This window comes from Oncorhynchus keta, chromosome 25, assembly GCF_023373465.1.
Source record: "Oncorhynchus keta strain PuntledgeMale-10-30-2019 chromosome 25, Oket_V2, whole genome shotgun sequence".
NCBI lineage: Eukaryota > Metazoa > Chordata > Actinopteri > Salmoniformes > Salmonidae > Oncorhynchus > Oncorhynchus keta.
The window spans coordinates 4396918-4418011 of record NC_068445.1 but is presented as its reverse complement, the minus strand read 5'-3'; the positions used below and the strand labels follow the sequence as shown (position 1 = coordinate 4418011).

Here is a 21094-nt window from a genome sequence, read left to right as displayed (position 1 = left end):
TACTTTAAAAGCGATGTATCTTAAAAACATGATTGCTGACATGCAAAACTATTTGGGTCGATATCCACAATTGACTAATGAAAAGCAAATACCAAAAGAAGGTTTTTGGTCAGAGTTTTTCTTTAACTTTTTTAGATATTTTTTGGGGTGGGAATGCAATTTGCACCATGTGTGTAGAATCACCCATATACGTAGAGATACATGATAAACTAGATAGCTAACTGTGTTGTCACCCATGAAGATGTGTTCAATCATCTAGCATAGTTCCCACCCATGCTAAATCAGAACACTGTTAGCGTATTCCAAAAGAGGAGAGCTTCACCATTTGCAAAGCCAAAAAAACTATAAATATTATAGCTAAAATGATGATTGGTGTAAGCTTTGGAAAAAACCTGATGAGATATGTTCCATAAAGGTACTGAAATGAACGACAACCAAACCAGATGCTGATGTAGCAACGCCTCTATGCGTATGTCTGTGTGTGTGAGAGAGAAAGAGAGAGCAGCACATGCATTCTCCTTGGCTGAGAGTCAAAACCCCCACTTCAGGACCCTGGACAGCACATGGTCTTACTGTATCTGCCAAAAAACCCTCTACTGTACATTAATGTGCATTGGGGGAGAGCTGCAGCACAGTATGCTATAAGTGTTAACACATGCCTATGTTACAGACAACCACTCTCTGTCACATAGGGCCTAGGCCAAAACATAAAGAGCTGTTCTCCACAGTAAAACCAAAACATGTACTGTGCTTATGTTTTCAATAAGCTTTTTGGCAAGTCAACGGTTTGAAAGTGATCAAGTTGAAGTCACACCCCAGTAACAGTAACACATCTGACCTCCTACCAGAGCAGACATAAAGGATCCCAGGCAGGGGCTGATCTGAAGAACTAGTCCTTATGCACCACATTACTATGTATTAGGCCTAATCCTAATATAGAAATGACTGGTCTTTCCAGGTGACATACAGCAAACTTTATCTACCGCAATTAACTCATGCAGACAAGATTACTGTCAGGAAAAGAGATCATCTGGAGAGATACTTGGAGTTTGACCTTTATATAACAAACTTTATATAGATCACTGAACTCTGAATTGTTACAGAGCAACATTTACCTAAAATGTCGAGCCTATATCATATAATATAGTGAACAAGAGGTATTCTTCTTACCTGACTCGTTTTGCTTCTGCTCGTCGGCATTGATGTTGATAACTTGGATGGGGAGTCCATCTGGGCCCACAGTGGCTGGAGCGCTGGTGGAGATCAAGGGAGCAAATGAGAAGTACTCTGTATCGATGTCTGTGGTGGTGTCCTGGACTTCAGTCAAGGTTTCACTGAGGGACTCAGGAAAGTGAGTGTTGGACTCTTCAATGACCTGATCACCTGAGCTCACATCCTCAGCTGACGTCTCACTGTCGATGAAAATGGCGGCTGCTGTTGGGTTCACTGAGGAAGGTTCCTTAGAGGTCACGGTTGCATGTGAAGTGGTGGTAGTGGGATCACTTGGTGGGTCCTGTGTTTGACTCGCATCCTCCTTGTACAGAATGGCTGGTGTCTCTACATCATGAGAAAGAGGTTTCTGTGTGGGCTCAGCTTTAGAAGTGCCTTCTGTCTCAGCCGGGTGAGTGACAACTTGTATGATTGAGTATTGGGATGAGGGTGTGGTCGGGGCATCAGTTGCTGAGCCATCTAAAGGCTTTGATGATGACTTAGTTGGTATTGCTGATCTTGTACCTCCTGATTGTGTTGGGGTGGTGGTCTCCATGCCGGTGTTGGGCTCTGTATCACACACGATGGTGGTAATCATGGTTGCTTCATCCATGACAGTGGTGGAAGAGGTGCTTGTTGAGGGATCGTCATGCACCGCTTGGGTTGGCGGAACGGGTGGGGTACCCTCTACAAAACCTGCAGTTCCAATCTCATCAACATAGTCTGGGGAGGGGGTCGTTGAATGAAGGCCCTCAGTGTATGGCTCTCTTTCTGGGTACACTGTCGTGCCAGCGGGACTTGATGAATCAGTGTGGGGGCTAAGAGTGCTTCTGTCCTCAGTGTTTACTGCCACTGTAGATGATGACCTTGGTGTAGGTGACAAGGTGACCGCAGCAGTGGAGCCCAGGTCAACGATGGTTTCGGGACCCATTCCACTGCCCTCCACATCTTCAGTGAATAAGGTCACAACCATACTGGGAGTGACAGTGGATATTGTGGGTGGGGCAGTTTCAGTGATGACTGCATTAGGGGATCCCTCAAGGACCTCTGCTGTTGTGGGCGGGGCAGTGGCCTCCACTTCCCTATGATCAAAGGGTTGAGAAGTAGTTCCACTTACAGACGCATCTGGAGTGGCGGAGGCTATCACCATTGTGGAATCGTCTGCGGTTTCAAGACTGGACGGCTGTTCAGTTACACGTAGACTGGGCTCATATGTAGTGTCCTCAGTACTAACAGGTTCATCTTTAGTTTTCTCAGTGGTGATTGGTTCAGTTGGTTCGGTTGTCGAAACTGATTGGGCGTCTATCAGGTCAGAGGTAATCTCTGCAGTGATCCCTTCCAGGGTGGTTTCCTCTATGCTTCCGTAAGCAAACATGGGTTCTGTGCTTGGAGAGGCCTCTAGAAGAATGTCAGGCTGAACTGTGCCCACTTCTATCACATAGTGATTCTCTGGTTCTTCTGTGGGCTCAGCCAATCTCTCCCCAGACACTGTGCTCGATGGCTGGTCCACGGCGGTATCTACGGACACTTCAGGTGTGGTATCTTCTACCTGGATGACTGCAGTGGCCTGAGGGGGAGCAGGGAAGGTAGAATCACTAGGATGTGGACTTCCTGTTGTGGGTGGAGCTTGGAACGTGTCTCCACGGGGAGGGACCGACTCCACATGGCTTGGGCTTTCCTCAAAGTCATCAACATTGTAATCGGGGAAGGATGTTGTCGTGAAAATGTCACCTTCTTGTTTTGCAGCGGCAGTGGTGTGTGGCGAGGTCACCTCCTCAAGATCGCCTTCATGTGTTCCCGGGGTGGGGCGAGGCGATACCATGCTGGTTGAGAACATAGACGAAGGGGCCGCTGTTTCGGCTGATTCTCCGGTCTCTGAAACAAGTTCAAAACTTGGGGTCTGAGTAGTGCTGCCTCTGTCCAGGGGAGAGAGAGCTATGGTGGTACCAATGGCGGATGTGGCCAGCATGGGGGGGGATGTAGTAGCACCCTCCACAGACACTTCCACCCACGTCATCTGATTTATCCCCTTCTTCCAAGCTGAGGATAGAGAAAGATAAATAAAGTGTATTACTGTCAAATAAATCCCCAGGCAAAAAAAACAGCAGACCAAAATAAGCAATGACCAGCATAGGAAAATTTGGCCAGGCCCAAAAATACTTTGTTACATAAAATCAGAGTGATTAATAGACGGTAAATTAATATCCCAGCGTTTTATTTTTGGACCACATAACTATTTAATCTGGGATCTTTCATTCTATTTTCAATCTATCCCGTTCCTGTCTGAGGCTCCTTGGCTGGCACCAGAATGGCACGTTTGTCTTGGCTATACCTTGCCAACTCACTCAGTCCACCAGGTTTCACACAGCACTACCCACTCACAATGCAACACAACGCCAGTATAGACTTCAGTATGAACCCTAGAGTGAGAAGTAGTCTTTAGAGATAACATGACACTTAAAGAGACATCATTGTCTTGTGGGACTTACCCACAAAGCTTTGACAGCTACTGTTTCTACCCCTGGTCCAACCATAAATTCACTCTCACTCTCTAAGAACTAATTATATAATTCTGAAATGGTATGGAGGGGACTCTCTTGAGCACAGTATCCACCCCCAGAGGCTTGTGACCATAACAAGGATGGACATTACCAAGCAATGGTCGTAAACTGTGTCTTGAAGTCCAATATTATCATGTTGATCCACTCTGAACATTCTTTTTCCCCCATTCCCACCACTAACACGGGCTAATTTACCTCGCTAAAGCAGATAATGTCGGTGAGGTCATTTTCAAAGCTTTCTATTTCGGTGCACACGTTGAACATTCATTTTACATGTCCTACTGTGTCTACGGGCATTCGCGGGGCCATTTAAGAGTCCATTAAACAGCATATAAACTTTTCGGCATCTTCTGGTGTGGTTTTGTGGAGTGGCCCTGAGTCTTGTCTTCTGGTCTCTTCCATGCCTGTGTTCCCACAGTCTCTGTGTTTACTAGTGTTTCCCTCCCTATGGTCCTGCTCCTGACTTTTATATTTATTTGTATTCGTGGTCACTTGGGCTGCTACTCCAGTATTCATATTAAATAGACTAATCATAATTATGATCCCTCCCTATAAGTTACAGCACTGTATGAATAACAGAGGTTAAGCTGCTAAGAGACCAAGACTGAATTCCTCCCAGACTGTGACTGGATCAAAGCTTGATTGTTCAGAAGGCACATCCTTGCTTGTTCTCACCCTGTCCCAATGTCTGACCCACTCTCACTCTCCACTCACACTCTCTCTCACCCTCTCTCTCTCTCCCTCTCTCATATACCGTACAGACACAGGCACAGACAGTGTGACAGTTTCAGTATCCTCTCCTCGGTGGCGCGACACAGACTGCGTAAAGCAGAGGGCAACCGTTCACTACTACGTACTTGCCCTCCTTCTCCACGCGGCTATCTCTGATGTAAGGTTTGAGAAACTTTTTTCACTAACAGTATAAATAGACCCTGGTCTATAAGAAAGCAGAGGGAGTGCATTATCTCACGGATGTTTGTGTGCGGTCACTTTTACTGGGGCCTTTGTTTTCTCCAGTCCAGGGACTAATTATCCCTCCATTTTCCTCCTCTGCCACTCTTTCATCTAACTGACTAATGTTTATACAACATCTTCTTTGGTGTTTTTGTGTTCCTGCAAGGGGAAATTGTGAAGAATTCCAGCCAATGGAAAAGGGGTTACTTGAAAAGCACTTAGGTGAGAACAAAACCAAAAAACCACAGAGAGCGCTAAAATGGAATACACAAAGCGGGAGGTCAGGGTGCCCTGTTTGTGTGACCTCCTAACCCTATGGGGACTTATCACACGGAGAGCTAGCGTCTCTCAGGGAGACCCAATAGCCTGGTAGGGGGCAGCTTATCTCGCTGACCCTCTTTTAAAAAGATGGAAAGGCCAGGTCAGAGGTCACCGAGGCTGACCGGCTTTAGAAGCCCGGCCAGTAGCTTCGTCCATTAACCTAACGTCTGCTCCGATAACTACCAAGTGAGAGCGATGGAAAAGGGGAAACTCTGACAGCCGAAACAATCTGAAAGAGGAGGAAAGAGAGAGATAGGCTGACAGGTGCTGTATCTGCACTTTTAGTCACACGGATATAGTCATGTTTAGATGCAGTTTATCTAACTTCGATCAGATAAGTACAGTGCCTTCAGAAAGTAATCATACCCCTTGATTTATTTAACTTTTTTTTGGGGGGGGATCAGCTTTAATGGATTGTGGCTTCGATCAATGTAATTGTCTGCATCATTTCTAATCCCCTATACATATGTTTTTTTATTAGTAAATTATTATTTCCATCTTTATTATTTTCCCCCTTAACCTACCACTCCTCCCCTAATTGGAGTAAACTAATGAAATATATTTTCCTTCTTTATTTTGTTGTGTGACACCCTGAATTCAAAATTGATTAAATCAAAACATTTTCACCCATCTACACACAATGCCAGATAATTTCAAAGTGAAAACCCATTTTTAGACATTTTTTGACATTTATTGAAGTATTCATACCCCTGTGCACGATTTGCCCGTTATTATTTTCAAAATTCTCCAAGCTCTGTCATGTTCAGGTCTTGCCATAGATTTTCAAGTAGATTTAAGTCAAAACTGTAAGTCGGCCACTTAGGAACATTCGTTGCCTTCTTGGTAAGCAACTCCAGTGTAGATGTGGCCTTGTGTTTTAGGTTATGGTTCTGCTGAAAGGTGAATTCATCTGCCAGTGTCTGGTGGAAAGCAGACTGAAACAGGTTTTCCTTTAGGATTTTGCCTGTGTTTAGTTCCATTCCATTTCTTATTTATTCTGAAAAAATCCCCAGTCCTTAATGATTAGAAGTATACCCATAACATAGTGCAGCCACCACTATGCTTGAAAATATGACGAGTGGTATTGGGTAATGTGTTGTCTTGGATTTGCCCCAAACGTAACACTTTGTATTCAGGACAACAAGTTAATTGCTTTGCCACATTTTTTGCAGTATTACTTTAGCGCGTTGTTGCAAATACGATGCATGTTTAGGAATAGGTTTGTTCTTTACATGCTTCCTATTTTGTCCCCTGTCAATTGGGTTAGTATTGTGGAGTATTGTAGAGTAATTGGCATTTTACCTATGTTGTTGCCTTACAACCTGGAATTAAAATAGATTCTGGGGGGGTTGCATCATTTGATTCACACAACATGCCTACCACTTTGATTTTTTTGTGTGTGTAAAACAAACAAGAAATAAGACTAAAAAACTGAAAACATGATCGTGCATAACTTTTCACCCCCAAAGTCAATACTTTGAAGAGCCACCATTTGCAGCAATTACAGCTGCAAGTATCTTAGGATATGTCTCTATAGGTATGGCACATCTAGACACTGGGATTTTTGTCCAATCTACGAAAACAAACCCTACAGCATGATGCTGCCACCACCATGCTTCATTGTGGGGATGATGTTCTCGGGGTGATGATAGGTGTTGGGTTTGCGCCAGACATTGCGTTTTCACTGATGGCCAAAAAGCTAAATTCTAGTCTCATCTGACCAGAGTATCTTGTTCCACATGCTTGCTTATTTCTGGCCACTCTTCCGTAAAGCCCAGCTCTGTGGAGTGTATAGCTTAAAGTGGTCCTATGGACAGATACACCAATCTCCGCAGTGGAGCTTTGCAGCTCCTTCAGTGTTATCTCTGATTAAGGCCCTTCTAGCCTGGTCCATGAGTTTTGGTGGGTGGCCCTCTCTTGGCAGGTTTGTTGTGGTGCCATATTCTTTCTATTTTTTTAATAATGGATTTAATGGTGCTCCGTTGGATGTTCAAAGTCTCTGATATTTTTTATAACCCAACCCTGATCTGTACTCCCTGACCTGTTTGGAGAGCTGCTTGGTCTTCATGGTGCCCTTGCTTAGTGGTGCCCCTTGCTTAGTGGTGTTTCAGAACAGGTTTATATATACTGAGATCATGTGACACTTAGATAGCACACAGGTGGACTTTATTTAACTAATTATGTGACTTCTGAAGGTAATTGGTTGCACCAGATCTTATTTAGGGGCCTCAGAGCAAAGGGGGTGTATACATATGCACGCACCACTTTTCCAGTTTTTTGTTTATAATTTTTTTTAAACAAGTTCTTTTTTTCATTTCACTTCACCAATTTGGACTATTTTGTGTGTGTCCATTACATGAATTCCAAATAAAAATACATTTAAATTACAGGTTGTAATGCAACAAAATAGGAAAAACGCCAAGGGGGATGAATACTTTTGCAAGGCACTGTACAATGTTGTTGATCCATCCTTAGTTTTCTCACATCACAGCCATTATACTCTGTAATGCTTTTAAAGTCAACATTGGCCTCAAGGTGAAATCCCTGAGCGGTCCTTTTCTTCACTGGCAACTGAGTAATTAAGAAAGCCTGTATCTTTGTAGTGACTGAGTTTATTTATACATTATCCAAAGTGTCATAAATAACGTCATCATGCTCAAAGGGTTATTTAATGTACCAATAGGTACCCTTCCATGCGAGGCATTGAAAAACCTCCCGTAGTCTTTGTGGTTGAATCCATGTTTGAAATTCACTGCTCGAATGAGGGACGTTACAGATAATTGTATGTGTGGGGTACAGAGATGGGGTAGTCATTCATGCAACTTATTATGTTACTTATTACGAACATTTTTACTCCTGAACTTATTTAAGCTTGCCATAACAAAGAGGTTGAATACTCAAGACATTTCAGCTTTTCATATTTTATTAATTTGTAAAAATCTGAAGGAAAAAAAAATCTACATTTTATCCATTTGAAATTCAGTTTGTAACACAACTAAATGTGGAAAAGGTGAAGGGGTGTGAATACTTTCTAAAGGGACCGTATACTATGAAGTATTTTAACAGCTTATATATTGTATATTTTATGAAGGAGTACGTGACTGTTTTCACTGCTCAACTGCGCCAATGAGGTTATCCGAGGCTAACCACAGAGAAAGGAAAAAAAAACATGTGTCCTGCCTTGAAGTAGAGTAATACAGGGGATAAAACCGGACATATAATGATTGTGTCGGACTCTCCAATACACTATTGGTAAATATATCTTCCATTTAGTATCAGATTGAGCTATGCATCGAGTTCAAAGGCAGCATGAGTTTAGAATGATGATTTCACACTCCTGTGAGCCGATCCCAATTTTGGTTCCTAGAGGTAACGGGCGGTGAACCCAAAAGCACATGCAGTGAGGTCAGTAATTCACTGTGCTGGGCTACATAGCCTAGCTCTAGCACAAAACGCACAACGCTCTGCATAGGGATGTGTTTCATCTGTTTGGTTGGTGGTTCCTTCTATCAACAAACAAAAGAAACACGAAAGTGACCATGCAAATAAACCTGACAGTTGATTCAAGATGAGTTATAGACATTATATTGCAAGAAGGCTGTTTTGTAGATATTTCATTATTTGTGTCCGAGAGGTTGCTGCAAATATGAGTATTGGGGAGGGGTGCAGGAGCTACACCCTTAGAGGGTAACATCACAATTACTCACAGCGCTGGCCTTGAGCAAAAAATACTAAACTCTATGAATAGTGTGCTCTTAGAGTGCTCTTTCAAATCCAAAATGTAACATTTGCTCATAGACGAGAATATAACAGTAAAATGCCTATGTATGTTTACCTTTGAAGCAGTATGCTCCCAGCTGGGTGATGGGTTCTGGGAAGCCAGTCTGGTTCCTGTAGCGATACATGGTCCTGACGCCCAGCAGACCGCCGCCGCACTGCATTCTGGGTACCGCGACGGGGTGGCGAGCGCTGCCGTCGGCCAGCCAGCCGTAGTCACACCTGTCCAGACCCTGTCTCCAGGCGGAGTGGAGCTGACCTGGTGACGCCAGGACGGCGTTCCTGTTCTCACACTCCTCCTTTGCCTCCTCAAACGTCATCTTATGGGTCACAGGCGCGTAGTATACCTCACCTGAGACAAATAGGGGTTTCATGTAATAGGCGACTTTCTAGTGACTGATTATCAGGATATTTTCATGCAAAGTCTATGTTTGCCATGACTGATCTATTGTGCTGAAATACTGAACTGTAACTGCTTACACTAACAATAGTGTTAACACTAAGTTATACCTACATTTGAATTCAGTCCTCACTATTATAAGAATGTAGATTTACCTTTTCATAAACTTCTATGTGACAGTGCTTCAATATATCCAGTCGATATGGATATGGGGGGGATTACTTATCATTCCAATTTTACCATGGTAACAGTTGCATAGAGATATAGACCCATAATTACAACCTAGTGTCAATGCTGTGGAGGGCTCTGGGCCCAAACATTCTCATTTGGGACTACAGTGCAGCATTCATTCCATTATCCTGAGGTGGGCTAGCAATGCTGACTATGTGTTTGCACTCACAAAGACAGTCTGTCTATCATGCCATTAGGTCCCCCACCGTGGGTGTGGCAGTCCATAGTTAATGTGGTCAAATTAATCTTTCAAAATGTAGGTTTCCCACTAAATGAAGATGACAACACTTATTGGCTTGTGTGTTTAACTTGGACAACATAATCAAACACATCAGAACAGACACCGTATTTGAGCAACTACATCTGCTCCTCAGCTGCCCCCCGTCACACTGCATAAAAATCAATACCACTAATAGACCACCGTTACACATGCCAATGATATTATCGTACTCCTCGTTGACTGATCCAATGATCCAGAATGACATCCCCTTAGCCATATGACCCTCAACCGGATGTGGTGGGGGATTTATATGGGCTAAATGTTGAGTAGCCCAAATATCTTTAATCTCATGCCTGCACTGTTAGAAAACAAGGGTTCCAGAAGGGTTTTTCAGCTGTCCCCATAGGAGAACCCTTTTTGGTTCAAGGTAGAACCCTTTTCCAAAGAGGGTTTTACCTGGAACCGAAAGGGTTCTTCTACCTAGTACCAAAAATGCTTCTACCAAGGTTTCTCCTATCGAGACCGACTAAGAACCCTTTTCGGTTTTAGAAAGCGCTTTTCTTTCTAAAAGTGTTCCTTCAGTTTAGCGGCCTGAGAAGTGATGTTAGAGCTTATAAACGAGCAACGGGGCACGCTGCAACTGAGGTTCAATTTGTCATCAGGCTCAGCATGGAGGATACACAAAGAGAGGATGAAGTGCATTGGCAGCTCTAAAGCTTTTCCTTTATGGTGCCAGCAGCATTTAAAGCTCCCATTATCACACAGTTTCTGGTGTCTTTATTTAGAACCTTTTAGAGCCTGGTCCAATGTTGAGAGACTGACAGCTTGTCTCTGTTGATCGCTGTGATTGTCAGGGGGAAAAAAAACGTTTGGCACTTTGCACTCTTTTACATAGAGTTACTGTACCTTTCACTCATTTCTATTTACATACCCCAAAATATGTTATAAACAGTCAACAAAACAAGAAGTAGCCCAGTAAATATTTGGAGAGGAAATGCCACACCAGGTGGATTTACTTGATTACATTAAAATACCAGACAAAGACCTAAATTGTACATTGTCACCTCTTTCCATCTCCAGGTGTATAGAAACTCACTTCTCCCCTAACTAGCACCAGTGTACAGAGCACCTGTGCGTGGTTCCATTGGATGAGCTGATCTTGCATAGGTTTTCATTGTATGTATCACTAGGCCACTATGTCCCACATTTTGTTCTCTTACCATTCAGCTTGTCCACATAACAGTACACATCATAGGTCTCTGTGGCCTTTCGGGGTCCATATGTCCTCACCCCAGGCTTCCCCTGCAGGTTTCCATAGCAGCCTGGTCTCGGTCTAGTGATTGGGTATCTAAACATGCAAAGAAAAGACAAGATAATGTAATTGATCTGCAACCGGAAATGTCATTGTGTCAGTCAACCTACATTTACATTTAAGTCATTTAGCAGACGCTCTTATCCAGAGCGACTTACAAATTGGTGCATACACCTTATGACAACCAGTGGAACAGCCACTTGCATCTAAATCTTGTTGGGGGAGAAGGGGGGAGAAGGATTACTTACCCTTACTTACCATAAAATGATGACAAAGACAAAAGGGACTGCCAGGTGATTTAGAATACAGCTGGAACTGTCACTGGCTTGAACAATCTCAGTATATGTGAAGTTCACATTCAGGCCAATGACAACTATGGCAGAGCGGGTAAACCAAGCAGTTTTATACTTTAGGCCCTGTAAAAACCAGTTACCAGTAGCCTGGGAGCCAGTCCTTTTCTGATTAAACCAAAGATGTCTACTTTGTCTTCGACACAAATGGACTAGAATACAGTATATATATATATATATATATATATATATATATATATAGCATTCTATTGGTTCCAAGAATTTAGCATAATAATTTCAATTGAAAAATTATACGTTTTGAATCTGGCGTTGTTTTGCCTATCAGTTCATAAACCATGTGGCATGGAATCGCTACATTGAAAATCTCTTCCCAACTATTTTGCAATATCTATGGCACAGCTGTCAATTTTTTGGTCCTTAAATAAAACTGGTATACTTTTTTATTTTTCTCAATTTTCTTTCACTAATTTTGGTCTTTAATGCAGGGCCAAAAGATAAGCTCCTTACTTGTTCCCCTTTCTACTCGCCTCTTCTATTTTTGCAGTAATACTGCAATTAGTTGGTTGTAAATTTGAGTAGAGCAGACATTTCCATATATTTTTGTTAGCTGCGTGTGTGACATTACTCCACCAGTCCTATTTATGATATAATTGAATGTTTCTTTGTCAATTAGTATATTTGAGCTTAAACACAATATTTGTTCTGTCTTTTCTGGTGGATTAAACTGAAATCGCAACCAACTTTCTATTTCTTGTTTTAGAAATAGCGATATTTTGGAGATTATTTATTTTCCTTTTTACCTAACTGACAGATCTGCGATCCAACCTGCATCGCAGTGGTCAAAGCCGTCCTCATACGCTGACTTCAGCTGGTCAGGCGTGGCAATGGAGGCTCCTATTGTTTGGCAGGCCTGGACAGCACTCTCATAATTCATGGTGTACCTGCTGGTGCTTGCCCGGTAGTGAAACACAACACCTGGGAATAAACACATACATACATGAAGACAAATTAGGTCCTGTGTAAAAAAAAGTAAAAGAGTACAACTGAATCAGGGGTAATGTCTAAAAGCCTTGGTCACGTTGGCAGTTTGAAGTGACTCAGATCAACATTTTTGCATATCCAATTCGAATCTGTTCTTTATCCCGCAGTCTGAACAGACAAAAATAGGATATTTCAAGCCACATTTCAAACCACCTTCGTAGATGATTTTGAAGTCAGATACAAATCTGATTCTGTCCATGGTAGGCATTGTTGTCACCTTAGCTTGCTACATACCTTCTGAGATATCAGCCTGCACTACTGCCCCCTCACTCACCATTGCTATGACACCTAGCGTAGCCATGTCAGCAAATTACTTCTCTCTGAACACACACAAATCCGATTTGGTCACTTGTAACTTGCTGATTGTACAGTCGGTATTCCCAAACGGATTTGAAAAACAAAAACAATTTGAGCATTAAGGCCTGCAGTGTGAACAAGGCTAAATAGCACACGTGTGAAATAAATCAGCGTCTACATTTCTTGTGATGATACAGTATATTACAATTTAGTGGAAGATTACTAGAATCCTCGGCAATGACCACAAGATAACTCTGGATGATTTAAAGACAATGCCATGGCCCTGACTTCCCATATTTGTGTAAGCTGACTGACTGATGCCTTGATTATAATTGATGCGAGTTGGAGAGATGAGCGGTTGGGTCTCTGTGAAAGCCAAAGCTATCCCGTGTCAACCCATACCTGTTTTCAACATATCCCAAATTGGAGCTATGTCTCCCAGATAAAGTAACTCCTAAAATAAAGATGGGGGAATAGAGGCTTATTAAGTTAAGATTTACACCACAGTTCCCTACACAGTTAAATGATAGTGCCGCGGTAATCAGCGGTAATCAGTCTGGTAATATGAGACTACGGTGCAGATTTCATAGCTATGGAATTGTTCTACCCAACTTGGAACATGGACTATAAACAGCAAGGTTAAACTTTTATGGGAACACCTTATCGATGACTGCCCGTTATGTGTGTGTCTTTGCTCTGATCATGCAGTTGTCCTGATGAGAAGACTCAACGGGCCCATCCACTACGCACTGTTTACAATCAGAAACGGCCTTGAAGAAAACCCATACGAGATACATCTCTAGTGAGAATGTGTGCCCGTGGCACAAAATGCAGGAAACCCCTAGTCTCCAGTCAACACACGTGCTCCTTCATTTCATCTTTACTGATTGGCACACTGAGGGAAAGTCCTTTGATTTGTCACTCAAACGTATCCGCCAGCGCCCGCTACATTCAAAGCTTGGCTCATTAACTTCAGAAGTGTTCATATTTTTCCAACATGAACTTACCAGGGTGTCAATGTGCCGAGAGGATTTTTGCTCCAGCATAAGGGAACGAGCAGAGAAACTGACTATACTTATAACTGTAAATGTTTTGAGCGTGGATTAAGTAAGCATCAGCAAAACCGTTAATGCCAAATATAAGCGTCATGACAACACCAATAAATCAATAGCACACAAGACTGAACTAGGCATACCGTTATAAGGTTAACCTTTACTCGACCTCTTATACATTTTAGAGAGGCGTAAATAACAGCGGTGAAAAGAGACAGAAAAAAAAAACAGATGACACCAACCGTTGACATTGAGGTTGACCGTGTCCTGCGTGTCCTCGATGCCGTACATGACCTCACAGCGGTAGGTGCCGGCATCGCTGGCTCGGAGCTTCACCATGGTCAGAGAAGAATCCCCCACATCCTCTGGGTGGCTGGGCACCGACACACGGTTCCTGTAGGTGGAGCCTATTTTAATCTTGCCATTTTGGGCCACCAGCACTGTGGATTCCTTTTCCCCTTCAATTTTGGTCCATTTGATGCGCAGGTAGTCGGTGCTGGGGGTGGTGCCATTGGCGTTGATGGCGGGCATGGTAGTGGGTATGGTGGAGAATTGGCACGGCAAAACTACCTTCCCCGAGAGGGAGCCACTCACGGGCCTCGCCATGGGTAATGTGTTGGAGACTGGGAAACAAAGTACAACAAGTCTCGGTAAGGCAGTCAAAATAGACAGGATACTGAACAAGTGCATGTTTTTTCACAACCAATGGAATCAGAGAATAACAATGTTAGCTGTGGGCACAGTACCAGCATGGGTGATACTGGACAACAACAAAAAACACAATATGTTGATTCAAGTTTGTCCCCTTTGACCACACTACCTACCTATGTGATTATGTAGTCTGTGACAAGATCTTAACACAAAGTAAAACCTTCCATTCAAAGTTTAAGTCAGCCTTTATAGAGGCTTAATTAGTCAAGTGGGTAAATCTTTACATTAAGTTGCCCCTATTACTATGTAAATACACAGTAATGACTGTAGTAACGACGATGTAATCACATTGGTGTAAGTATGTAATTACATGTAACAAGGTTGTAGTGCTATCAGTTATTACGCAATTGGAACAAGGAATGTGTAATTACACATCCACTTGCTTGTATTACCATTGAATCCACATGTAAACAGGCTCCTGAAGGGATCTATCCCCAAGCCATGAGACTGCTAAATAGCTTACAAAATGGCTCCACAGTTTGACCCTTGTATTTATTTAAATGTTTGCATTGTCTCTATGCCCACTAATAGGACTCTACGCACTCACACACACTGACACTCCAACACACACATAACATGCACACACATTTATACTGATTCTACACACATGCAATCTTCATTAACTCTGCTGCTACCCTGTTAATCATACATCCTGATGCCTAGTCACCTTACCCTGACACTGTAGATATCTACCTCTATCACTCCAGTATTCCTGCACATTGAAAATATGGTATTGGAACCGACCCTGTGTATAGCTTCTTACTCTATGTTCTTCTTATTTCTTATTTTTATTTGTCATGTGTAGGGCTGTGGTGGTCACCAAATTTTGTCAACCGGTGATTGTCAGGCAAATAACTGTCAGGCTCATGGTAATTGACCGTTAATTAACATAAACACAATTAGCATCTCCTGGCATATGCACACTGATGAGGACCTTTGGAACGTCTACATATAAAATCAAATAAAAAGTCGAATAAATCCCTGTAATATAGCCTACACCTTCACAATATATCCATGATTTATTTTAGACAGGTCTAAAGAAGCATGATGCGAAGAAAATGTAGTCTACTTCAGAATAATCTGATAGCATATTTTGAGTTGTCCTTATGTTAGGTCCTGATATGGCTATTCCAAATGGCTGTGGGCTACGCTAGTTCATTTGGCAGACAAGATTTGCTTAGAATTCCATGGCATTATTTTATATTATTTTATAGTATGAAGAATACAATTGAACCAAGCTGAATAAAATATAAATATTTTCTCTAAATTGGGCACATGTGGTTATTCTGTGTTGAGTGGTTAACACATAAACAGGTACTCCAATACCCTTAATTTGAAATTACTCATGTAACTTTAGGTGTTCTACAAACGATGGGCTGTATGTTTAGATTTGTATATATATTGTAAGGTTGCATAATGCGACTCTAATGATGATTTGAAAAAAAGTTACTTGAAAGGCGAGAGCACTGCTTCGTTTTTTTTGCGCAGGCTGTAAACACTTCCTCACTTCCTCAGAACTTGACAGTTCCTCGAATGTCACGGCGGCATCCCCTTTGTGGCCGTACAGCACAAAAATCCATGCCTTTTGCAGCCAGTGGCCATTGTGCCCTTCTCCCTGAGTGCTGCATGCTCCTAAGCACCTCTCACTCACATGGCTCTCCATCACGTGATCGGGTCTTTCTCATAGGCTCCAAGAGAAGACAGATACATAGGGGACGCAACTGCACGCATCCTTATCTAATTCCGAGGTGCATATTGAAGATATTGGAAGAACTGTCCACATTTACTTTTTTTTCAGCCAACAAGATGAGTAGGCCTAACGAAGAGCAAAATCACTAGCCTATTTCAATCTTCTATCCCCCATAGTACAAAGGTTTACCTATTCTATTCTGTGCAAGAAATACATATTCCTTACATAGTCTGGGACATTTGTGGGATGCAATAGATCCCAAATTAATAAAACCACTAGCATCAAAATACCTTTTTTTTTACGTAATGTGGCGGAAGCAACAGATCAGAAGATTTAGCTTAAAATGTTGAGAAACTATCAGGATATTTCTTCACATTATAAGCGCAGCAATGCGCACATGGCAGTAGGCTATAAACACAAATGTTCAATTAGCGTGAAAACACCATTGTCAAAAGTGACCGCAAATGCGATTATGCATGTAATGCTTTTATTATAAAGGTGCATTTTTCCGGTGAAAATGATGTTCCCCAAACTTGAAACTCACACGCTGCTTATGAATGCCAGTTAGGCTCTAAACCCCTTGTAAGAGCAAATGAATGTGCTTAATTTTAAGAAGCTATTTGGCCACTTTAGTTGTGATACAAACCTTATCAAAACATATAGGCCTATGGGCTAGGCTACATGAGTTAAAAAAAAAATATATATATATATATTTCACCTTTATATAACTAGGCAAGTGGGTTAAGAGCAAATTCTTATTTACAATGATGGCCTACCAAAAGGTAAAAGGCCTCCTGTGGGGCTGGGGGCTGGGTTAAAAAAATATATAAATAAATTAAATAAAAATATAGGACAAAACACACACCACTACAACGAGAGACAACACAACACTACATAAAGAGAGATCTAAGATGACAACATAGCATGGCAGCTCCACATGAAAACACAGCATGGTAACAACATGCTCTGATTTTAAAAAGTCACAAAAGGCAGTTTCTTATGTTTGGGCATCATTCACAAGTGATAATATATAAGTGATAGGCTAATATTGTCACCCATCAGACTATTCTTGATTTAATCTTGTCTTTTACATTTACTAAATAATATACAGTACCAGTCAAAAGTTTGGACACACCTACTTATTCAAGGGTTTTTCTTTATTTTTTACTATTTTATACATTGTAGAAAAATAGTGAAGGCATCAAACTATGAAATAATACATATTAATTCATGTAGTAACCAAAACAGTGATTTTAGATTATTCAAAGTAGCCACCCTTTGCCTTGATGACAGCTTTGCACACTTGTGAGCCTCTCAACCAGCCTCATGAGGTAGTCACCTGGAATGCTTTTCCAACAGTCTTGAAGGATTTCCCACATATGCTGAGCACTTGTTGGCTGCATTTCCTTCACTCTGCAGTCCAACTCATCCCAAACCATCTCAATTGGGTTGAGGTCTGGGTGATTGTGGAGGTGTTTCCTAACTTTTGACTGGTAATGTATGTGTTTTGACTTGGAATGGACCATTATCATGCACCTATCTCGAAACAGGGACAACGGGAAGAAATACATATCATCTAGGTACTAAAATAGCGAACTGAGGACGCTTTTACCATGGTTCATGTTCATACCTGTCGGGTAGGCTATACTCCTGTTGTAAAGATAAACTATGTGCTTAATATTAGGAAAGTTGATAAATAAATATGGAAAGCTGATGGGATCCTCCTCTTTTTAGTACAGGCCATCACTTTGTTTTCTGGTGCAATTGCATAGCCAATAGAAATGTTGCGCAACATGAGCTCATGGGCTCTCATGAAGTGTTTGATTAGAGTTTTGAACACATTTTCTTTGAAGTCAGAGTGATTAGAGGGTAAATAGAGTGCTGAATACCAGGCTGTTGGCAAGTTTGGTAGGCTACTAAAGACCATCTGCAGCATCAGAGCTTGGAGAAGCCGAATTACCATGAATGAAGGGTCACATACAATTTGACTGCCTTCATGACTCGTGTAGTACTGTGTGGCAGTACCGCCTGTGTGGCAGTAATACAGTCACTGCAACAGCCCTAGTCATGTGTCTTTGTTCTACCTTATGATATTTGTAGTACTACATTGATTTTGATTACTGCATTGTTGGGTTTAGAGCTTGCAAGAATGGCATTTCACTGTACTTGTGTGCATGACATTAAAACTTGGAACTTAATAGCAGGGTTGATAAATGGGCTAGGACCTGGCAACAACAATTGTAACAAGGCATACCCTGTCGTTAACTACCGGTCATGTTCTATTTCTTCATTTCTATGTTATGACCAGGCTCAAAGGCTATACCGAATCAAGTGTAATGTAAGAACATTGTAGTTACATACGCGCATCTATGGCGTACATGCACCTACTCAGGAGCAAGCAACTTAATGTAAAGTGTAACCCAGTTTGTTCACCTTTATGATGACTATGTAGTTACAATGTAACAACCTTTGCAGACAATAGGCTGACCAGGAGAAATTAGGAGACAGGAGACAAATATGTATAACTATTTTTAATTACATTGCACTTACAATATAACAATCTTGATTAGTGACTAGGTGACAGGATAGATAATGAACAGTAGCAGCAAAGTAGAGTATGTAGAGCAGGAGATTCCACGTAAATGCACGGTAATAAAGCTGTCGCGCTATCAGTAATTGCACATGTGGAATAACCTTTGAATGTGTAATTACACATTCCCTGTTCAAATTGTCTAATGACTGTTAGAGGCACAACCGTATTACATGTAATTACATAGAAACAGCGATGTAACTACTATGTTGTTACTACAGTTATTACTGTGTAGTTAAATATTAATAGGGGCAACTTAATGTAAAGTGTTACTGTCAAGAGCATTGCTATTTTGCTATTAACCTCTCATTCAATAACATACACAGAGGGTGTTACATTCACTCCAAGAATATATAGAAAAAAAACATGGATCATAGTACCAAACTGGCCCTTGGGAAGTCAATCATCATCCTCAACATGATGGGTGGGGAGCCTTCCAGTGAAATACTGTATATTCACAATGTGCTGTATAGAAAAAGTGTATTACATAAAATATATATTCTCCACCCACAAAACAGAGGTCGAACAGGAAAGGCATGTCTCCATCCTTAAAAGTTGTCCCACAACTATACAACTTGTCCTGAACCATAAGACCAACTGATTCCTTGTTCTTCCTGGGTATCAGCGCTAAAAAGATTGGCTGGTTTCCCAAACACAGATTATGCCTAGTCAGACTAAGAAGCACTTCCAGTGGAGAATATAGGGTAAATGTAGAGGACGTGTGTCAGGTACATGGTTGCTCATGGTCTCGTGATTGGTAGCCATTGCTGAGACTTCAAAATGACTGTTGGCCCTCTGCCCAAAGTCTAACGGTCAAGAAGTTGGATTCTCCTGTGTGAGACCCGGGTTCAGATAATGCCTGTGAAATTAGCATCGCATCGGGTCATTCTAGACCAGTGTTTTCCAACTCCAGTCCCCGATTACCCCCAAACAGCACACATTTGTTGTGTTGCCCAGGACAAGCACACCTGATTCAACTTGTCAACTAATCATTAAGCACTCAATGAGTTGAATTAGGTGAGTTTGTCTGGGGCAACAAAAATGTGTGGTTTTTGGGGGACTCGAGTACTGGAGTTGGGAAAACACTTTCAGGCAGCAGGTCAGACAGGCCAACAGTCCTCTAGAGCAAGGTTATTCACAATTCCCTATCTTTAACTATTCCTTTGTATAAAGTTATCCACACAAAGTGACTCCCAGTCTCGGTCTATATGACAGTCAGAGCCACACTACACACAGTGCACACCCTCACAATGCCAGACGCAATGTCAGAGCAACAGCCTGAATCACCTAGGCCACCGGAACAGGATTATCCCATTGGAGGGAATCGACAAACGTTCCGAGCAACAATGTTCAGAATGTTTTGTAAGTGGTGTGGGACAGCCCCTAAGGCATGAGCCAGGACTCTAAACAGAGAGACTTATTAGTGCTGAGATGTGAATCCAGCTGTTTTAGCCGAAACTAGACTGGGACCTGGGCTTGAAAGGTGTCATGTCTGTACCCAGAGATAGGGCCAAGGACCTGAGGCTCTAGCTGCCAACTGTTGCCTAGCACAGGGCTGACCTTACACTGCTAGGATAGCAGGGCTGTGGGCTCACAGTCACTGACTTGGTGCAGTCTGCATCACTTGAAGACTGGGGTGAAACCTTACTGCTGTGAGACATGGGGTTGTAACAGCAATGATTACAGAATGGAAACCAATACAACACAGTAGTTCGCAATTGACTGGGGGTCAAAAAGTTGTGTCTGACCACTTGCAAAACACCCAGAGATAGAGGGAGAGAGAGTAGTAGTAGTAGTAGTAGTAGTAGTAGTAGTAGTAGTAGGCTACACTTACCAAGCCCAGATACAGTTTGACACAGGCAGTATAGCCACAGGATATGTTTTACATTCAGTATCATCTTGAGCCTGAAGGTGGGATGGAAACGCAATGCATTAATTGATAGTTATAATGAGACATACCCCCATCTGCTATAAGGTCTAGCAAGACCCAAGTGGGCAAAATACACATTCATTGCAGTGAAGATTTCATAAGATTGCCATGTCAGCATATTCAGAAGTGAGTGGGGGAGCTAACTGGATGATAAGGGAATCCTGATAGGGGTAAATTGGATGCAGTGTCATTTCACAGCCCAGAACAAGCATCCATGGTCTCTCTACTGCTAGTATCATGCCCCAAAGGTGCTCTAAGGGTAATTTGTCAGTCTGGTCACTTCCTCCTAATGCGTGGGTGGTGAGATTGAGAACCCCATGGAGGTAGCCTCCTGTGGAGTCAAATCACAAACGTGTGGGATAAAGGGGGACGCTGAAGAGTGCCTGTGAGTGGCCTCATTTGCACTGCGGTTATGTAAACACAATTGAAAATGTTAAAGAAACACATTTATCTGATATCACTCATTGAGTGGATTGCGGGAGAGTTC

At 42.1% G+C, this 21094-nt stretch overlaps 1 protein-coding gene across 1 annotated transcript in view; it reads right to left on the bottom strand.

Moving 5' to 3' along the window:
• The window catches only part of LOC118357815 (versican core protein-like), a 53653-nt gene extending 39361 nt beyond the window's left edge, over nt 1–14292 (bottom strand). Inside the window, exons 1-4 of the mRNA XM_052479980.1 lie at nt 13929–14292; nt 12097–12271; nt 10894–11021; nt 8881–9174 (exon numbers count right to left, since the gene is read on the bottom strand). Of these exons, the coding sequence (XP_052335940.1) occupies nt 8881–9174; nt 10894–11021; nt 12097–12271; nt 13929–14292 (961 nt within the window). The remainder of the gene's footprint in view (nt 1–8880; nt 9175–10893; nt 11022–12096; nt 12272–13928) is intronic.
• Between the last annotated feature and the right edge of the window lie 6802 nt (nt 14293–21094).